We start from the raw sequence: 22469 nt of genomic DNA on the forward strand, positions 1-22469 counted from the left end.
GCCATTTAATGAGATCATGGCTGATCATCCAAATTCAGTACCCTGTTCCTGCTTTCTCCCCATATACCTTGATCCCTTTAGCCTTAAGAAATATATCTAACTCCTTCTTGAATATATTTCATGAATTGGCCTCAACCGCCTTGTGTGGTAGAGAATTCCACAGGTTCACCACTCTCTGGGTGAAGACATTCCTCCTCATCTCAGTCCTAAATGGCTTACCCCTTATCCTTAGACTGTGACCCCTAGTTCCGGACTCCCCCACCATCGGGAACATCCTTCCTGCATCTAGTCTATCTAGTCCTGTTAGAATTTTATAAGTTTCAATCGGATCCCCTCTCATTCTTCTAACCTCTAGCGAATACATGCCCAAATGACCCAATCCCTCTTCACACATCATTCCTGCCATCCCAGGTATCAGCCTGGTGAATCTTCGCTGCACTCCCTCCATGGCAAGAACATACTTCCTCAGATAAGGCGACCAAAACTGCACACAATACTCAAGGTTTGGTCTCACCAAGGCCCCGTACAACTGCAACAAGGCATCCTTGCTCCTGTACTCGAATCCTCTCGCTATGAAGCCCAACATACCATTTGCCTTCTTAACCGCCTGCTGCACCTATATGCTTACCTCCAGCGAGTGGTGCACAAGGACACCCAGGTCTCATTGCACTTCCCCTTTTCCCACTCTATTCCCGTTCAGATAATAATCTGCCTTCCTGTTTTTGCCACCAAAGTGGAGAGTCTGGCATTTATCCACATTATACTGCATCTGCCATGCATCTGCCCAATCACCCAACCTGTCCAAATCACACTGGAGTTTCTCTGCATCCTCCTCACAGCACACACACCCACCCAGCTTTGTGTCGTCTGCCATCTTGGAGATATTACATCTAATTCCCTTGTCTAGATCATTAATAAATAATGTGAATAACTGGGGTCCTGGCACTGACCCCTGCGGTACCCCACTAGTCACTGCCTGCCATTCAGAAAAAGACCCATTTATTCCAACTCTTTACTTCCTGTCTGCCAACCAGTTCTCTATCGAAGTCAGTACCTTACCCCCAATCCAATGTGCTTTAGCTTTGCAAGCTAATCTCTTATGAGGGACCTTATCAAAAGCCTTCTGAAAGTCCAAATACACCACATCCACTGGTTCTCCCTTATCCATTTTACTAGTTACATCCTCAAAAAATTCCACTAGATTAGTCAAGCATGATTTACCTTTTCTAAATCCATGTTGCCTTTGTCCGATCCTGTCACTGTTTTCCAAGTGCTCTGCTATTACAGCTTTTACAATGGACTCTAGCATTTTCCCCACTACAGATGACAGGCTTACCGTTTTATAATTCCACATTTTCTCTCTACCACCTTTTTCAAATAGTGGGGTTACATTAGCTACCCTCCAATCCATGTGACTTCATCGTCGACGTCTGCCCTTGTTGACAGTAGGCTCCCGAGGTATGGATAGTGGCCCACATTGTTCAAGGTCTTGTCGTGGCAGTATTGTGTGGCGGGGGCAGGTTGGAGAGGGCCTTTGTCTTACGGATGTTTAGTGTAAGGCCCATGCTCTCATACACTTCGGTGAAGGTGTTGACGATGGTTTGAAGTTCGACCTCCAAGTGAGCGCAGACACAAGCTCTGTCTCCATACTGTAATTCGATGACAGAGGATGGGCCGATCTTGGATCTGGACTGGAGGCGATGGACGTTGAACAGTTTCCCCTTTATTCTGTAAATTAGCTCCACTTCAGTGGAGAGCTTACTGAGGGTGAGATGGAGCGTTGCAGCAAGGAAGATCGAGAAGAAGTCCAACACCGCCTTCAGTGTGCCAGTGCAGCCTTCAGTCGCCTGAGGAAGAGAGTGTTTGAAGACCAGGAGCTCAAACCCGGCACTAAGCTCATGGTCTATAGAGCAGCAGTGATACCCGCCCTGCTGCATGCCTCAGAGACATGGAACATGTACAGCAGGCACCTTAAAGCACTGGAGAGGTACCCCCAACGCTGCCTCCACAAGATCCTGCAAATACATTGGCAGGATAGGCGCACCAACGTCAGTGTTCTTGCTCAGGCCAACATTCCCAGTATCGAAGCTTTGACCATGCTCAATCAGCTCCGATGGACGACTCACAATTTCCGCATGCCCGATACGAGACTCTCAAAACAAGTGCACTACTCGGAGCTCCGGCATGGCAAGAGAGCCCCAGGTGGGCAGAGGAAACACTTCAAGGGCACCCTCAAAGCCTCCTTGAAAAAGTGTCACATCCCCATCAACACCTGGGAATCCCTGGCCCAAGACCGCACAAAGTGGAGGAGAAGCATCTGGGAAGGCACTGAACACCTCGAGTCGCTTCACCGGGAGCAAGTGGAAGCCAAACACAGGCAGCACAAGGAGCACACATCAACCGAAGCACCCCACCCACCAGCCCCTTCAACCACCACCTGCCCCACCTGTGACAGAGACTGTAGATCCAGCATTGCACTCATCAGTCACCTGCAAACTCATTTTTAATGTGGAAGCAAGTCACCCTCGGTTCCGAGGGATTGCCTGAGAAGAAGAATAGTCCATAGGAATTGTTCCAGAGTCTATAGAATTTTGGAAGAAGTAACGGCCTCCTATGGCGTGCTGAAGTGGCATTCCAGCTTCTAACAACCTCTGACAGCGAGGCTATGCAGTTTGCTAGGAATTGTGGTTAACTAAAAGGGCACTGTCTTCTTGTCTAAAATTAAAATGTAGTGAAAAATGCAGTTTACAGCCCTTACTGCCTTTCAAAAAATCATTAAAAATAAGTCCCAAATGGGAGTCTTCAGCACTTAAAGTTGAATTCCCTTCTGAACCTCAAAAAATAGGTAAGTATCTCTGCACTAACACAAATGGCTCAGCAATCCAGGGAAGGGGCACCCAGCTTTGTGCAGGGGGTCAATAGTGCAAGAGACGTCCTCTTTTTTACCTCGCTATTAAAGAAAGGAGGAAGAGAAAGAAACGGGAATCATAGGTCAGCCTGACATCAGTAGCAGGTAAAATGCTGGAATCTATTATTAGGGATGCAGTAACAGGGCACTTAAAAAATCGTAATATGATGTGGCAGAGTTAACATGGTTTTATGAAAGGGAAATCGTGTTTGACAAATCTGTTAGAGTTTCTTGAAGATGTAACTAGTAGGGTGGATTAGGATGGATAAGGAGGAATCGGTGGATGTAGTGTATTTGGATTTTCAAAAAGAATTCGATAAGGTGCCACACAGGAGGTTATTACACGAAATTAGGACTCATGGGATTGGGGGTAATATATTAGCATGGATTGGTTAATGAACAGAAAACAGAGTAGGAATAAAGGGGATTTTTCAGGTTGGCAGACTGCAACTATCGGAGTACGGCAAGTATCAGTGCTTGGGCCTCAGCTATTTATATGATCTATATTAATGCCTTAGATGAAGGGACTGAGTGTACCATATCCAAGTTTGCTGATGATACAAAGTTAGGTGAGAAAGTAGGCTGTGAGGAGGACTCAAAGAGGTTGCACAGAGATATGAGCAGGTTGACTGAGTGGGCAAAAACATGGCAAATGGAATACAATGTGGGGAAGTGTGAAGTTATCCACTTTGGTAGGAAAAACAAAAAAAGCAGAATATATTTTGAATGGTGAGAGACTGGTAAATGTTTGCATTCAGAGGGACCTGGATGTCCTTGTATATGAATCACAGAAGGTTAACATGCAGGTGCAGCAAGCAATAAGGAAAGAAAATGGTATGTTGGCCTTTATTACAAGAGGATTTGAGTATAAGAGTAAAGACGTCTTACTGCAATTATATATGGCCCTGGTAAGGCTACACCTGGAGTACTGTGTAGGATTCTGGTCTCCTTACCTAAGGAAAGACATAGTTGCCTTAGAGGGAGTGCAACGAAGGTTCACTTGACTCGTTGCTTGGATGAGGAGATTGCCTTATGATGAGAGATTGAGTAGACTAAGCTTATATTCCCCAGAGTTTAGAAGAATTGGAGGTGATCTAATTGAAACATGTAAAATTCTTAAGGAACTTGACAGGGTTAATGCTGAGAAAATGTTTCCCCTGGCTGTGGAATCTAGAACATGGGGGCACAGTCTCAGAATAATGGGTCGGCCATTTAGGACGCAGATGAAGAGAAATGTCTTCAATCAGAGTGTTGTGAATCTTTGGAATTCTCTACCCCAGAGAGCTGTGGATGCTCAGTCGTTAATTATATTCAAGACAGAGGTCTATATTTTCTTGGGAACTAATGGGAATTAAGAGTTATGGGGATAGAGCAGGAAGTTGGAGTTGAGGTGGAAGATCAGCCATGCGCTTATTTAATGGCAGAGTAGACTCGAAGGGCCAAACGACCTACTCCAGCTCCTATTTCTTATGTTCTTATGTTCTCTACCGACAGAGGCCAGGAGGCTGTCCAGAAAGAACGACGTGGGACCAGAGCACCGATGCTATCACTGCCAGCAGTTTCGCCCACACAACCTGGCTCCATGGTCCAAAGTATCTTCATGACCTAAGAGCAGTGGTCAAATTCAACTTCAAAAGCCATCTCCTGCCAACTCCACCAAGAGTCTCACATGATTCTCAATGCACAACTCTTCTGCCCCCAATCCCCCAATCACTCACCAACCAACAATCTGTACCAAACATGAGGCACACCTCACATTCCTAGCTTCATCTCACGCCCTTGGAGGAGATGGTGCTGGCCATTCTTGGCACGGGCCTGGCTGAGCACTTGGCTAGTGGCAGGGCAGAAAGAATACAAGATCCTTATATCCTCATACGTTATCCTCCTTCTGACATGCACCTCTTGTTTTCCCACCATAGCCTCACCACAACTCTATTTTTGTGCCTTCCTCATTTCATACACCCAAGAAATGCGGCCTACCCAGCCAGTGGTTCGCCAAGAAGAGGGAGAGGTGAGTGAAACAGAAGAAGTTGAAGAAACACCATAGCTCGATTAGACACTCTCAACCACCAGCTCCTCAAGAGCGACCAACAAGGCCATTTGCAGTGTCCCCCAGTGAAAGTCAGCAGCCTTCTCCCAGCCATGCTGCAGCCAGTGGGGTAGCACTGCGTGACATCAGTAAGATAGGAAAGGGCACACACAAGACAGTCACAAAGAGAATGCATAAATGTGATGAGTTGATTTCTTGACGTCATATTGGATGGATAGATGTATAAATTTAGATTGATAAGTTTGCTTTGCGGTGGCTTTTATATCAGCATCATAGCCAAAAGGCCACTTTGAAGGTCAGTAACAGAGGGAAGGTGAGGTGTGGGACTATTGTTGAAAGGGGAGTAGGGGTTGTGCAAACGGATGAATCCATCCCGGACATCATGGCCAGAAAGTGGCTGTCTGGGTTGCATCCTTCCTTCTGCTTCCTCGTCTTCTGCTTTCTCCTCTTCTGTTTACTCCTCTTCAGCGTCTTCCCCTTTTGTTTCTTCATCTTCTGCATCATCATTTTCTCTCTACAAGCACAGGCTGTAAATCTGAAATGACGGCATAAAATTCTGAAAAACGCTCAGCAGGTCAGGCAGCATCTTGACCTGAGACGTGAACTATGTTTGTCTCTCCGCGGATGTTGACTGACCTGCTCAGTATTTGCAGCTTTATCTGTCTTCTCAGAGGCCTTCCTTTGCCATTGAAGTGCAGCAGCACTCCCTGCACGCTTAAAAATGTTTTAACATCTATTCCAGCAAGCCACTACTGCAGTGAAATCAAAAAATCCCAATCCAAAAGCTTAAATGCAAACTTACCTGCTAAATGTGTGTGTCCGTTTAAGAGATGCTGACAGCGCCTCTGTGAGTCCGCTTGCACATTGGCTTTACCTGACGAACTCAGGTCCTAGCACAGAACTCAGCACAAAGGTCCAAGTTCGCCGTAGTGACGTTAAGTCAGCGTTGCATGTTGACTGACGTCACCACTCCCCCATTCTACTTTGCAGGGCGACGCCTCTTACCGGCAGCGCTGCCGGGCCTAGGAAAATGTTGGATGCCACGGGACCTGCCACCAGCTGGTGAAAGAGCGGCGGCTACCCTCTTTTCCCGATATTTTGACGGTAACGGGTGGCGTAATGTCCTCGAATTTTTAGCCTTTCATTTCTTATAAGTAAAAATAAGAACATTCTCCAGTTAACTATATCACAGTCTTATCAAAATAATAACAACTTAAACAACACTTTTGTCTCCAAATTACCCATTATGATTTACATAAACCCCTTTGAGGCTTCCCAAATTGTCTTCAACTAACACTTCATGTTGCGTAGGTTTGGCCAGCAAAATCCTAACAACATAATCTAAACCATGTGTTTACACATCATACAGAATGAATCCATAATAGAACGATTTTAGTACCAAAATCTATATTAAGCTATTTTTCATTATTTCACATCAGAGCGTCTAAGCCTTCTGCCACATCACGCCCAATATAACCCTTGGTCGTCTACATTTGCCCATTTACTGTAGCGCTCTATATAAACCACAACATAAAACCCTTTAAACATACCAACCTGTCCACCTATTGTATTAAACACTGCCTTGTACTTTGCAGACCATGAGCGGGTGCAACAATTTTCCTATGCCCGCCTTTTCATGGGGTATGTGGAACATTCGTTGTTCCAGGCCTACTCAGATCCCCTCACTCACCTCTTTTTCCGGTACATCGATGACTGTATTGGTGCCGTTTCCTGCTCATGCCCTGAAATAGATAAGTTCATTCAATTTACTTCCAATTTCCACCCTTCCCTCATCTCCACATGGTCCATCTCTGACTCTTCTCTTCCCTTCCTTGACTTCTCCGTCTCCATTTCTGGTGATCGCCTTTCGACAAACATCCACTACAAGCCCACTGACTCCCACAGCTACCTGGACTACACTTCCTCCCACCCGACTTCCTGTAAGGTCTCTATTCCATTCTCCTAGTTTCTCCATCTCCGCCACGTCTGTTCTGACGATGCCACCTTCCATACCAGTGCTCCTGACATGTCTTCCTTTTTCCTCAACCAAGGATTCCCCTCTACTGTGGTTGACATGACCCTTGACCGTGTCCGTTCCATTTCCTGCACTTCTGCTCTCGCCCCTTCCCCTCCCTCCCAGAACCACGATAGGGTTCCCCTTGTCCTCACCTTTCACCCCGCCAGCCTCCACATTCAACGGATCATCCTCCGCCATTTCCACCACCTCCAACGTGATTCCATCACCAAATGCATCTTCCCCTCACCTCCACTCACAGCATTCCGAAGGGACTACTCCCTCCGCAACAGCCTGGTCCACTCTTCAATCACCCCTATCAGCCCTTCCCCTTCACTTGGCACCTTCCTGTACAAGCACAGGTGATGCAGCACATGCCCTTTTACCTCCTCCCTTCCCACTGTCCAGGGCCTCAAACACCCCTTCCAGGTGAAATAGCGATTTACTTGTACGTCTTGAAATTTAGTGTACTGTATTCGCGGCTCATGATGCGGTCTCCTCTACATTGGGGAGACCAAACGCAGCTTGGGCGACCGCTTTGTGGAACACCTCCATTCAGTCCGTAAGGGTGACCCTGAGCTTCCGGTCGCCTGTCACTTTAATTCACCGCTCCACTCCCAATCTGATCTCTCTGGCCTCGGCCTATTATATTGTTCCAATGAAGCTCAATATAAGCTCGAGGAACAGCACCTCATCTTTCGATTAAACACTTTACAGCCTTCTGGACTCAACATTGAGTTCAACAATTTCAACCCTGCCCCCATTTTTCATGCTGTATGATTTTGTCATTCCCATTTGCAACATTTTATCTTTCCTGCCTCTTACATAAGCACAGTATGTTCCTGCAATTCCTGTGTAACTAGGAGGGGAACTTGCAGCTGACAGTGTTCCCATGCATCTACTGCCCTTGTCCTTATAGGTGGTAGAGGTCGTGGGTTTCGGAGGTGCTGTCGAAAAAGCCTTGGTGAGTTGCTGCAGTGCATCTTGTAGATGGTACACACTGCAGCCACGTTGCGGCGGGGGTGGAGGGAGTGAATGTTTAAGGTGGTGGATGGGGCGCTAATCAAAGGGCTGCTTTGTCCTGGATGGCGTCGAGCTTCTTGAGTGTTGTTGGAGCTGCAATCATCCAGGCAAGTGGAGGGCATTCCATAACTCTCCTGAATTGTGCCTTGTAGCTGGTGGAAAGGGTTTGAGGAGTCAGGAGGTGAGACACTCGGCATAGAATACCATGCCTCTGACCCACTCTTGTTGCCACAATATTTATGTGTCTGGTCCAGTTAAGTTTCTGGTCAATGGTAACCCCCACGATGTTGTTGGTGGGGGATTCTACGATGGTAAGACGTTGAATGTCATGGGGTGGTGGTTAGATTCTCGCTTGTTGCAGATAGTTATTGTCTGGCACTTGTGTGGCGCATATTATACTTGCCATTTATCAGCCCAAGCCTGATTGTTGTTCAGGTCTTGCTGCATGCATACATGGACTGCTTCATTATCTGAGGAGTTGTAAATGAAACTGAACACTGTGCAATCATCAGCGAACATCTCCACTTCTGAACTTATGTTGGAGGGAAGGTCTTTGTTGAAGCAGCTGATGGTTGGGCCTAGAAAACTGCCCTGAGGAACTCCTGCAGTGATGTACTGGGGCCGAGATGATTAATCTGCCTCAACCACAACCATCTTCCTTTGTTAAAGGCAAATCGTGTTTACCTAGCTTGATTGAGTTCCTTAAAGCAGTAACGGAGAGGGTTGATGAGGGTAGTGTGGTTGATATTGTTTAGCTGGACTTTCAAAAGTCGTTTGACATAGCACCACATAATAGACCTGTTAGCGAAATTGATGCCTATTGGATTAAAGGGGCAGTGGCTGCATGGATATATAATTGGCTCAGGGACAGAAAGCAGGGAGTAGTGGTGAGCAGTTGTTTTCAGACCGGGTAGAAGTGCACAGCGGTGTCCTTACAGGGGTCATAGTTGGGACCACTGTTCTTTTTGATATTTATTAATGGCTTTGGATTGGGTATACAGGGCATAATTTCAAAGTTTGCAGGTGATACGAAACTTGTAAATGTAGTAAACAGTGAGGAGGATAGCAACAGACGCCATGAGGGCATACACAGACTGCTGAAATGGACAGACACCTGGCAGTTGTAACTTAACACAGTGATGTGAGAACTGATTTCGGTAGCAAGAACGACGAGAGGCAATATAAAATAAATTATACATATTAAAAGGGTGCAGGGACATAGAGACCTGGAGTGTACGTATAAATGTCTTCGAAGCTGGCAGGACAAAACGAGAAAACTGTTGAAAATGTATACGGGATCCTGATAGACAGCACGGATTTGTTAAAGGCATATCCTGTGTGACTAACTCGACTGAGTTCTTTGGTGAATTAATGGAGAGGGTTGATAAAGGTAGTGCCTGAATAAATAGAGGTACAGAGTACAAAACAAGGAAGTTATGCTAAACATATATAAAACATTGGTTAGGCCTGAGCAGGAGTATTGTGTCCAATTCTGAGCAGTATTCACTAAGGTCGATGTCAAGGCCTTAGAGGGTGCAGATGGGGTTTACCAGAATGCCACCAAGGATGAAAGACTTCAGTTACAAGGGAAGATTAGTGAATCTGAGGCTGTTTTCCTCAGAGAGAAGGGTACGGTGAGATTGGAAAGGTGTGTCCTTGAAGGAGTTTGATCGAGTAAATAAGGAGAAATTGTTTCCAGTGGCAGAAGGGTCGGTAATCAGAGGACACAGATTTAAGGTAATTTGGCAAAAGAACCAGAGGTGACATGAGGGGGGGGAAATATGCAGCGAGTTGTTATGATCTGTAATGCACTATCTGAAAGGGTAGTGGAAGAAGATTCAATAATAACATTCAAATGGGATTTAGATAAACACTTGATGGTGGGAAATATGTAGCGAGTTGATATGATCTGTAATGCACTATCTGAAAGGTTGTTGGAAGACGATTCAATAATAACTTTCAAAAGGGAATTTGATAAACACTTGAAGGTGGGAAATATGTATGGCAATGGGGAAAGAGCAGGTCAGTGGGTCTAATTGAATAGCTCCATATCAGAGGAGTCATAGGCACGATGGGCTGAATGCCCTCCTTCTGCGCTGTATCATTCTAAGATTCTATGTACTTATGGGACGCTAAATGCACCCACGATCGTCAGTCTTCTCAGCGCAGTGATTGATTCGTTACGTCTTGCTCTTTTCTGTGACCTTCGGCTAGACAATGAAAATTTTATTTCATTCAGTTCTTCAAAGACACCTGGAGTGAAGTCGGGCGGTAAGTTATTAGGTACCAACATTCAAAGTATTTCTTTGAAATTTCTTTTAAAATAGGAAATGATGGAATTTTTTACAACGTTTCCTACAATAACATGGCACAGCGGGATTTCAGCTTGCAATTTTCCATGTCAATCACAAGTGTAATAAACAACTGTTACATTTCTCTCATTCAACCTTCGTCCATCCCAAGACTTGAATGCTGCTCCCGGAGAAGTTTTGATACCTCACTCACATTCCAGGGCAGGATAGAAGAAAAAGGTTCCTCTGTGTTTCTCCATCCTTGACTCACCTTCAATATATAATCTATCTATCTATCTATCTATCCCTGGTGCCATTACGCACAGTGCTCAAACTCATAAACCAATCGTTTTTTACAAATCAAATCTCACTCATACTCTGATTATCCAATTCGTTTTTCCCATGGACTCCATCGCTATTAAACCGTTTACCGCCCTCAGCTTTCCCTCTCTATTATAATGTTCAGGTTTCTAAAACCTACGTCTGGGCTCATCTGGTCGCCCCTCCTTGTCTCGCCGCACCTTTTATTTTGCTGTATTCAACCATTCTCCTGTTGTCTTCTACCTCTTTGACCCTTTGTCTCTCTTTTTCTAAAATGCCCGGCATGCAAGTATCAAGGCAGGACGGGATCCTATAGCCCGATTTGACGTGGATGGGGATTTGCATGCATAATTAATATTCAATGACGTTGCGATGTTTGAAACTTCTTAAGGAGAGTGTGAGAAAGAGCCAGAACCACATTCGTGTCAGAAGCTATTTTCCTTGTGACCTTCACCAGAACCTTCACCATGATTGAATCGGTTCATGTTCTCGCCACACTGATGTTCTGTCTCCACAGTAAGTACAGGCGTTAACCTTCAGTACCGCGACAGTTTACATTGCCCTGATTTTTTTGCTTGAATTGAGCGGACCTGAAATACAAGCAATATTCACCATTGCACAGAGTGCAACTGATCAATAACTTGTTATTTCACCAGGTACAAACGCGGATCCTGTCCTGACTCAGCCCGCGTCCATCTCAACCTCCCCGGGGGAAACTGTCACGATCACCTGTACCCTGTCCGGAGGCAGCATCGGCAGCTACTACACGAGCTGGTACTGGCAGAAACCCCGCAGTGCCCCTGTGTTTGTTTGGTACGAGAGCTCTGGTACTGCTTCGGGAATTCCAGATCGATTTACCGGGTCCGTTGACTCATCGAGTAACAAGATGCATTTAACCATCGCCAACGTGCAGTCCGAGGACGCCGCCGATTATTACTGTGCTGTGGCGAAAAGCGGAACAGTTACCTTCGGGAGAGGGACCAAGCTGAATCTGAGCAGTAAGTAAATTATTCGCAGTTTGCAACTTGGGATTTGTCAACTACAAGTTTTCGATTTGTGTTTGATTTTATTTAGTCGAAATTCAAAGCATCTAAAAATATCAGTGTCCGAGTCACTCGTGGCCAAATATATTTTTCTTATTCGGTTGCCAATGCGCTCATCATTTGCAGCATTACTGACGAAATACCAAAAAATAATTTTAAATCATTGGCTTGGTAGATTGAATTGGTGTAAATCAAGATTATTGCTCGTAAAGTATATTCATACAGTGCTTGTGAATCAGCGTCCAGTGTTATTTAAGAGATAGCCAGGAACAAAGGACGCTCGATTTTATGGAGAGTGTTCAGGCCTTGGACAGGGTGCAGGGAGCAATTTATTAAGTTGATATCAGTACTGCGAGGTATTAGTTACGGGAGACACGAAGGACGCTGGTTTCACTATAAGCTAACGCTGTGATCTGACGGACATGTTCAAAATTATGAACCATTCTGTTAGGGGAAAATGGGTAAAAACTATTTTCACTCATCGTTCAGTCGGTAGCCTGAGGACATAAATTGAACGTCATTGCTAGAAGAACCAAGGAACAGGTTAGGAAATTTTCTTTAGCCAAGGGACTGGTAGGACTGCAGTGTCCTTCTGTAAGAGTCGGGCGAGCAGAACCATAGTGGCGCTTAAATGGGAAGTGGATAAACATTTGAAAAAGGAAGAACAAATATATGGGAAATGGACTAAGTGGACATGTCTTTCAAAGGGCGAGATCGGCCTTATTCTGTGCTCCATAATTCTATAATTCTATCAATCCCACATAGTCTTTCTGATTGGCTTACACGCGGCCCTTATAGCTCAAAATACCAAAAACACAAATTCAAAATGTGCGCACAGTACCGGTTTTATTCCACTCAAAGCACTGCCGCGATTTATCACCATTCTTGGATTGAGACTGCGGAATGATAGTGTGGCGACTTGCTGTAACTCACTCCCACTCTTCCCCAAACTCAGTGAAAACCGTTCAGTACAAGATCCTCCGTCCTATATTTCGCATTAATCCCCCATGACTACACTAATCAGACTGTTGCCCTAAATTCAGCGAGTGATAAACATCAACACTGATCGATTTTCTCCATAACACAGTAACAAACACCAATGATTTACAAGTCACGGGCTTATTATCTTCCTGTCCGATCAATTGTGTGCGAATGTCTGGGAATAGCTTTTCAGATTTTCGCACCTGCGTTTCTCCTCACTCAATTGCGCTTTGCTGCTGGTGCTGTGGTCAGGATCAGTGAGAGGAGTAAACTTACAGAAAATGCGGATACTCTATCGCTATTTTAACTTGGCTATTCGGCTACATCAGGATGAAATGGGCTAACGTGATATATGAAATAGAAAAATGCTCCATATTATTAGCAGTTGTTCCTTTACGAATACATCTCTGGTATTAATACCAAGGTAAAGAGAGTTCATTGTAAAACTCTTGCGTTTAGACAATAATATAAACGTATATGAAATCCCGCTCAGTAATCACACGGGACTCCAGATATTTCAGTATCAGAATGTTCAGCTAAACTCCGGGTGCTTCAGGGAGATCAAACCAACTGTGACAATAGGAGTTGACGGAATTTTCAGGCTACTCGCATTTCAGCGTCCAAATGATAATGTAAAGAAAGAAAGGCGAAGTTGTAGGCTCCAGTGCGCACCTCTCAGAACAGCAATAGATTGTGAAACCGACCCGGGTAAACCTGGTATTGGTGAGACGCGCCGATATAGCTGGCACCTCACCTCAATACCAGAACCAATTGTAGCGGCCCAGTCTCAAATTCTAGTATTGAAAAGAAATAAGGATTTAGCCATATCTTCGGTGCTTTGCGTTACAAAAACCATTTTACCGAGGGTTTGTCATTGGCAGTTGATGCTTGTAGCCAATGGTCATTGCGAACGGTCATTTAAAGAGAGAGGAGATTGTGATAATCCGGCTTCAACATTCTTACACTGGATTATATTTTATTGTTGCTATCATGGGAATAATTCTATTTAATTATACGAAAGAATGAACTTGCATTGAAACCTTGGGGCATCGCAAGTTACTTCACAGCCAATTAAGTACTTTTGAAGTAGTCACCCTTGTAATGTCAGAAACGCGGCAGCCTATTTGCGCACAGCAAGGTCCCACAAACAGCAATGTTTTAGCGATGTTAGTTGAGGGATAAATATTGCGCAGAACATTTTTGTCTTCATTATTTGCATATTGAGGTTATTGCTGGGATATAATTATACAATGTAGATACAATTGTTTACAATACCAGACGTTGTTTGTTGGACACTCTTTCTCTTTAATGAAAACGTACCATTTGTGACACTCTGACCCCAGAGATGTCTCCAAGGAGCGTAATTCGAATCTGATAGAACAGTCTTCTGAAGGTTTACACAATATAATCACCGTCGGACGGGGCGGGAAACCTTGTGGAAACGCGGAGCCGAGCAGAGCGGCCGCGGCAGTGATTGTACAGAAATCCAAATATTAGTCCAATATTTACCACTTCCGTCAATAGAAGAGTAAAACTGGAGACAGAAGAAACAATCGAGGTTAACAGTAAATTGATTAGAATCCAGTGTTTTGAGTTACATATTACAGCATCTTTGCTGTCAGCAATGGTTCCAATAATAATCCCTAATTCGGATTCAATGCTTTTTATATTTCTTTTAAATTCTCAGCTCCTGGGACACTGTCTGTGACAGATTGCGTCAGACCAGTACATTTCAATATAATACTGTGTCCAGTATTATTTTCATGTTTCTGTTATTTTCTGACCCAATTATTTCCTTTAGATTAAATTTCCTTTTAAGAATTGTCATGTGCTCCTTTCCATGTAGGAAACGTAGTAACATCTTCTCAGGTTCTATACTTTCGAAAACTTTGGACCCCAGTCGTTGTACAATTGACACTAATGAGGTTCCGTTGTATTAATTTCCTCTTAGCTTTGTAGAGAGAGGCGGAATTTTAAAAGAATTGAAGAAAGTAAAACATTGATTGCGACTTTTATGTCAATTAAGAATGGATCTTCTTTCATTTGTTTCTTCTTTTCAGATCCGCGGGCTCCCTCGGTGACCGTCCTTCCGCCTTCATCGGATCAAATCGCAGCAAAGAACAAGGCGACCCTGGTGTGTTTGGTGAACGGCTTTAACCCGGGCGTTGTGGAGATTGAGTGGACTGTAGATGGCAGTGTCAGAGGGAATGGTGTTGAGACCAGTCGGATCCAGCAGGAAACGGACAACACGTTCAGTGTGAGCAGTTATCTGACTCTGCCAGGCTCAGATTGGAACTCACACGAGCTTTACACCTGTGTGGTTAAACACGAGACTCAGGCAAACCCGCTTCAAACAAGCATCGCCAGATCCAGCTGTATCTGATTCAAGAATCTTATGTATTGATCTATTATACGATTAGTAAAGTTTCTTTAAAATAACTTTCCGTAATCAGCTATTACATGTTTGAATTTAGGTGGAACATTTCAAAGCACAACAGATGTGCAGTTTGTCCGCTGCATTCCGCTGTCTGTATTTTACAATGTGCTCACCCTGAGCTGATCAAATTATCAGTGTAACTTTACAAATACCGCAGTGTAATAAAATGACTCTTCCATTATCTCAGGTGCTGTTATTCTTTCCTGTTCGCTACCCCTGAAGCAATTCATAGCAACGTTCTAAATGTGACAAAATAGTGAGGTTTTATTCTTTGTGACATTCTGCACATTTTATGTAGAGTCAGTGAAATCAGTGAGATTAGGTGCACGGTGTATAATTTTAATTCAAAATTTCGTGAAAATAATCTTACAACATAGTTTTAAAAATAGACCTGGCTGAATCGTGCCCGTGTGGGGAAGGAGCTGAACCATATGTCTGTTTTTATGACCAGACTTCAAAGCACGTTGTGTAAGTTCTTCTAAATTATCTGGTTGCACAAATTCAGCGAAAACCTCTGACCGCCTCCACTTTGGATACCCCGGAACTACAGCGGTGCAGTCTCTGCAATTCCTGATTTTTTTTACTAAACTATCCAAGGACTTTAACCTTTGGTCAAGAATGTTTGTATTAAAACAGGTGCTATTAGCAGCAAGTCAAAGCGTCATAACTACAAAATCTGTCAGGCCCTTGACTGAAACCAGCTCAGATAAGAGTCGCACTTTATAAATTGAGCTTCACACTAATCACACACTCGGTACAGTATCCCTTTAGTAAATAGTCTTCGTTGTTCAGCCGGATTTAGGACTATAAATACTAAAATCGCTAAAAGGAGAAACACAAGTTGCTCAGGCCATAAAGGTTCCAAACAAAGTGCTGGCTCATTTCTAGGGAAATAGAATACAAAAGCAGGGGGTTAGTGCTAGATTTATATAGAACTGTGTTCAGTTCTGGTCTCCATTCTACAAAAATGGTAATGAAAGACTGGAGACAGTGCAGAAAATATGTACAAGTTTGTTACAAAAATGGGAGGATGCCACAATCAGGAAAAATGTAAAGGTTCAACTCTTTTCCCTGGAAATGAGAAGACTGATGAGATTTGATAGAGGGCTTTAAAATATGAGTGGGTGCGATAGTGGGGACATGGAGAAACTGTTTCCACTGTGGGTGAGCCTTGAACAGGAAGGCATAAACATAAGATCAAATGAATAATTAATTTGAAGGAATGGGTTGGTAATTCGTTCGGAGGCTGGGAACGGAGAGTAGGGATAAAGGTTAGTTCTCGGATTGGCTGGATGTGTCAAGTGGTTTTCCCTCGGGATCAGTACATAGACCAAGACACTGAATTGAGTGTTTATCTGAAAATTGTAATCAAAGTAATGAGGCATGCTAGCCATGCACAATACCACGAAGGTGTAGGACCCAGCCATAAAAATTATACCGAGGTTTCATTCCTTAAAGTATAATTGCACTAACGTTTCATTTCTGTATTTCAAAATATCTTATCGAACCAGAAGATTAAACCTACATCAAAACAGCTTTAAGGAAAGGATTTAACTGCAAAGACTGGGATATTTTCCCACTAGTTAAAAGCTTGCGTCTTACAGGATAGCTTCAATCCTAACACCTTTTATACAATAATTTAAACATAGTTAAGTCATTCGTTGCGATTTCTGATATATTGATTATCGGACTGTCTATTAATTTACCTCATACCTCCTCCCTGCCTGACCTGCTGAGTGTTTCCTGCATTTTCTGTTGTTACAGCCGTTTTTACACAATGCTGAAATTGGCTACCGATTCACTGGCCTGTTTTACTCCCTTCCAAAAGACCAATTTCATCGCCCATGTTTCCACCAAACTACCGCACAACTTAAATTGGAGTGGGATTAGCCCACAGGTAATTCCCAATATACCTCTCTGGTGGTCTTGATATCACGTCAGGATTATTACTCTAGCTCCTGTTTCCTATCCTTTATTTGATAAACAGGTCCGAGAAACTATCAGGCAATGGTTTACCTGACAGATGCCTGTTAATTAATGAAAACACACTGAATAGTACATGCAAGTGATACGTTTATATACTCAGAGGTAGAATATCCATTGGGTAGGTATTAGCATACACCTCACCAGATAGATTGTAAACTTAAATGCCCACTCGCATTAAAGCTCACTGATACTTATACATTTGACATACAATTTCAAAGCAACTGCAGGAGAATTGCTTCGAACCAATCAGCTCTAAGGCTGCTGTCACAACATCCCTGTGTGTCATATGCTACTGCACCAGTAGGTGACAATGTTGCACCACCTTTAAGTCGCACACACAGCAATGTGAAAGACATTTCGGGGTCGCGGGGGGAATTCATGGACGCCACGAGAGTTGCCGTTGTTGCTGGAAACTAAGGCTAACGCCGCTGAAAATGGACGAAGCGCTACCAGGTAAAATTACTGCTGGGGGCTTAAGATTTTTAGCCCAGCACTAACTTACCGTGTAACATAGAAACATAGAAGATAGGAGCAGAAGTAGGCCATTCGGCCCCTCGAGCCTGTTCCGCCATTTAATGAGATCATGGCTGATCATCCAAATTCAGTACCCTGTCCCTGCTTTCTCCCCATATCCCTTGATCCCTTTAGCCTTAAGAAATATATCCAACTCCTTCTTGAATATAATTAATGAATTGGCTTCAAACGCCTTCTGTGGTAGAGAATTCCACAGGTTCACCACTCTCTAGGTGAAGAAATTCCTCCTCATCTCAGTCCTAAATGGTTTACCCTTATCCTTAGACTGTGACCCCTGGTTCTGGACTCCCCGACCATCGGGAATATCCTTCCTGCATCTAGTCTGTCTAGTCCTGTTAGAATTTTATAAGTTTCAAACAGATCACCTCTCATTCTTCTAAACTCTAGGGAATACATGCCCAATCGACCCAATCTCTCCTCATACGTCATTCCTGCCATCCCAGGTATCAGTCTGGTGAATCTTCGCTGCATTCCCTCCATGGCAAGAACTTACGTCCTCAGATAAGGCGACCAAAACTGCACACAATACTCAAGGAGTGGTCTCACCAAGGCCCCGTACAACTGCAGCAAGACATCCTTGCTCCTGTACTCGAATCCTCTCGCTATGAAGCCCAACAAACCATTTGCCTTCTTAACTGCCTGCTGCACCTGCATGCTTACCTTCAGCGGCTGGTGCACAAGGACACCTAGCTCTCGTTGCACTTCCCCTTTTCCCAATCTATTGCCCTTCAGATAATAACCTGCCTTCCTGTATTTGCCACCAAAGTGGAGAACCTCGCATTTATCCACATTATGCTGCATCTGCCATGCATCTGCCCAATCACCCAACCTGTCCAAATCATACTGGAGCTTCTCTGCATCCTCCTCACAGCACACACGCCCACTCAACTTTGTGTTGTCTGCAAATTTGGAGATATTACATCTAGTTCCCTTGTCTAGATCATTAATAAAAAATGTGAATAACTGGGGTCCTAGGACCAATCCCTGCAGTACCCAACTGGTCAATGCCTGCCACTTGGAAAAAGAGCCATTTATTCCAACTCTTTGCTTCCTGTCTGTCAACCAGTTCTCTATCTTACCCCCAATCCCCCGACCATTGGGAACATCTACCAGAAACGCTGTTTACGGAGGTCACTGGCCATCATCAAACACCCTACCCACCCCAGCCACAGTTTGTTCACCCCCCCTGCCATCTGGGAGACGCTACAGCTGCATTCGCACCCAAACGACCAGATTTAGGAACAGCTTCTTTCCCAGGGCTGTCATCCTATTGAACTCTGCAAATAAACTCTAAAGCCTGCACATCTGCCAATGCACTTTATTATGTTTATGCTTACGTTACAAGCCAAATGTATGTTAAATGTCTTAATCAAAATGTACACTCTCGGGAGCCGCAAGCATACATTTCGTTGTACTGCACTTGTGCGCTAACAATGACAATAAAGTTGATTATTATTATTATTATTATTTAGCTTTGCAAGCTAATCTCTTATGCGGGACCTTATTGAAAGCCTTCTGAAAGTCCAAATACACCACATCCACTTGTTGTATCCGTGTGTAATAGAGACACTGAAGGCAGGAGTTGGTTTCATAGGTGTTTACTGAACAAAGTCTGGAGGTGAACTAACTGATACAACACAATATACAGGCTTATATAGCCCGAGTGGCCATTACCGGCATTACAGTACACAGGGGGCTCTTAAAGGCACATACACTACAATTCCTCCCCTTTTAGCCAACCAGTACATAATATTTTAAGTAATCATTAATTACATGTTACAAGAACAATAATCTACACATAGCTGCAGTTAATCAATTATAAGTCAGTCTCTCTGGAGGCTTCCTGACACGGTCCGGATAATGCCTCGGTGGTGTAGTAGTTTTTGGTGGTGTAGTAGGTTCTTTTGGCAAGGTCGATTCAGCTTGAATGCCAGTGTCGGGTTCATCTGGTTCCAGTATCACTGGATCGGAGGTAGATACTATGGGTATCTCTGCTTCATCATTAGGTGTATAGAGTTGTGGTGTAGGTTGTCCCTTTTCGGATGACTCTATGATCTGCTCAGCATGGCGCCTTATTATGCTTTCTCCAATGTCCACAGTATACATCAGCGGTCCTAGTCGTGTGCAAATAGTTCCAGGCTGCGATTTCTCGGTACGGTAGTCCCGGGCCAAAACTTGTTGACCTATCTGGAAGGTTCTACTTGGCCTTTCATTCATGCCTTGAAATTGCCGGTTCTCCACGTCCCTTCTGATGTTTGGCTTGATCAAATCCAGCGGGCATCTTAGGCTTCTATTGAAGAACATCATGGCGGGAGTTTGGTTTGTAACCATATGTGTTGCATTCCTGTATGTAAACAAGAAGTTATCTACCTTATGCTGAAGTTTTATGTCTTCATTACCCATGGCCTTTATGGCCTTCTTGAAGGTCTGGACAAATCTTTCAGCCAATCCATTGGTGGCGGGATGGTATGGGGTGGACGTGTAGTGCTTAACACCATTGTTTTTTAAGAACTTCCTGAATTCTTCGGACACAAATTGCTGTCCATTATCAGAACAGATCTGCTCAGGCAGCCCATTCCTGGCAAATATGGTCCTTAATACTGTGATGGTTTTTTCCGTGGTGGTGGAGGACATCTTTATTACGTCCAGCCACTTCGAGTGTGCATCAACCGCGATTATGAACATTGAGTCCTTAAATGGACCAGCAAAGTCGATGTGTACCCTTTGCCATGGAGATGAGGGCCACTCCAATGGATATAGAGGGGCTTGTGGTGGAGCGTTTTGGACCTTCTGGCATCCTAGGCAGCTCTTGGTCATTTCTTCGATGTCTCCAACGATACCTGGCCACCATACAAACGCCCTGGCTAGTTTCTTCATTTTCACTCCACCCAGATGCCCCTCGTGAAGCTCCTTTAGCACTTTATCCTGGAGTTTGGGTGGAATCACCACTCTGGATCCACACATCAAGTTTCCTCGGCCACTGACAGCTGTTCTCTTCTTTGCGAGAATGCTGGCAACAGTGGTTCACCATGTGCTGGCCATCCCTTCACTGTTAAATCGTAGACTCGTGAGAGAGTCGGGTCATTTCTCGTTTCCCTTTCAATGGCAGAATTAGTTACTGGTAGACATTCGACTATGGTAGAGTGGAACATCTCCACTGGGTCTACTGTAGGTGTCTCTTCTACCATTGGCAACGGTAGGCGTGATAAACCGTCAGCATTCCCATGCTGTTTTGATCCTTTGTATTCTATGTCATATTGGTGTGCCCCTAGAAAAAGGGACCACCTCTGTAGCCTTTGCACTGTCATAATGGGAACACCCTTTTCAGGGTTGAATATGGAGATGAGGGGTTGATGGTCAGTCAACAAGGTAAATTTTTGTCCGTGTAGGTAATGGTTGAATTTCTTCACTCCCCATACCAGGCTGAGTGCTTCCCTGTCGATTTGGGCATAGTTACGCTCAGCTGAGTTCAATGAGCGTGACGCAAAAGCTATCGGCCGTTCTGAGCCATCAGGGAATCTATGCGATAATACCACTCCTACACCATAAGGGGATGCATCGCATGCCAGTCTGATTGGCAGTGATGGGTTGTAATGAGCCAAAACTTCCTTGGACATGATTAAGTCTTTGCATTTATGGAAGGCACGTTTACAGTCTTCGCTCCATTTCCAAATTACTCCTGTTTGTAGCAGTTCATTAAGAGGGTGCAGAAGAGTTGATAAGTTCGGTAAAAATTTATGATAGTAATTTATCAATCCCAGGAACGACCTTAATTGTGAAACATTTTCAGGTGCTGGGGCTTTTATGACCGCTTCAGTTTTTTCAGGTGACTTATGCAACCCTTCCTTATTAATTATGTGGCCACAATATGATATTTGTGTCTGGAAAAATTCGCAATTGGGGCGATTTGCTCGTAGACCCCGTTCGCTCAGCCTAGTGAGCACCTGCTCCAAATTGGCAAGGTGCTCGTTGTCGTTTTCTCCTGTTACAAGGATGTCGTCCAGGTAGCATTGAGTCCCCGGAATCCCTTGGAGGACTTGCTCCATAGCTCTTTGCCAGATAGCTGGAGCGGATGCTACTCCAAAAACCAGTCGATTGTACTGGTACAGGCCTTTGTGTGTATTTATCGTGAGATACTTTCTAGAGGCCTCTTCAACCTCCATCTGCAGATGTGCCTGTGCCAAGTCAATTTTGGTGAAACGTTTCCCTCCGGATAGTGAGGTGAAAATATCTCCTATCCTCGGAAGAGGATACTGTACCATGTGAAGGACCGGGTTTACAGTCACCTTGAAGTCTCCACAGGTGCGAATTTTTCTCTGTTCTTCAGATTTATCATTATTCAACATTTTCTTCATGACCGGGACGATGGGTGTCGCCCACTCGCTCCAATCTATCTTGGATAATACGCCTGCCTTTTCCAAATTCTCCAGCTCTGCCTCGACTGCTGGACAAATTGCGTATGGCACTGGCCTTGCCTTAAAAAACTTGGGAATTGCCGCATCTTCCACTTTTATTGAGGTGGTGATGCCTTTCAAGGTTCCTAGTTTCTCTTGAAACACTTCCTTGGCGTTGGCCAAGATGTCTTTTAATCATTCAGGTATGACGTCATCATCATTTTTTTTTTACTGGTCACCATCAGTGCCTGAATGGAGTGCCAGTCTAAACGTATCTTCCTGATCCATTCATGTCCCAACAGCGGTGGAGCACCATCTTGTAGAACGTATAAATACAACTTCTGTATTTCCTTGCCGTTGTATACAACAGGCACCCTTATTCTTCCTTTGGGGTATACTTTCTGCCCCGTATATGTTTTCAAGATAATGGATGTGTCTTTTAAAGGTATGTGCAGAAATAGCCGCTCGTAATCCCGTCGATTTATGA

The 22469-nt window shown here is 44.2% G+C and overlaps 1 protein-coding gene across 1 annotated transcript; it reads left to right on the forward strand.

Annotated features, from left to right (window-relative positions):
• Positions 1 to 11012: 11012 nt before the first annotated feature.
• LOC147104552 (immunoglobulin lambda-1 light chain-like) lies at positions 11013 to 15249 on the forward strand. Its single transcript, XM_085961948.1, has 3 exons — positions 11013 to 11123; positions 11264 to 11605; positions 14692 to 15249. Exons 1-3 carry the CDS (start codon positions 11075 to 11077, stop codon positions 15012 to 15014), a joined length of 714 nt encoding a protein of 237 aa, XP_085818074.1. The 5' UTR covers positions 11013 to 11074; the 3' UTR covers positions 15015 to 15249.
• Positions 15250 to 22469: the final 7220 nt, after the last annotated feature.

The sequence above is a fragment of the Somniosus microcephalus genome, chromosome 19 (assembly GCF_052327205.1).
Source record: "Somniosus microcephalus isolate GS21.2 chromosome 19, FLI_Smic_1.0, whole genome shotgun sequence".
NCBI lineage: Eukaryota > Metazoa > Chordata > Chondrichthyes > Squaliformes > Somniosidae > Somniosus > Somniosus microcephalus.

Bases quoted from the DNA above. Each gene is read 5' to 3' on its own strand.
- LOC147104552 (XM_085961948.1), top strand. From the start codon at position 11,075: ATGATTGAATCGGTTCATGTTCTCGCCACACTGATGTTCTGTCTCCAC. The intron at 11,124-11,263 runs GTAAGTACAGGC...TTATTTCACCAG, and splicing joins ACTGATGTTCTGTCTCCACA to GTACAAACGCGGATCCTGTC. The intron at 11,606-14,691 runs GTAAGTAAATTA...TCTTCTTTTCAG, and splicing joins GACCAAGCTGAATCTGAGCA to ATCCGCGGGCTCCCTCGGTG.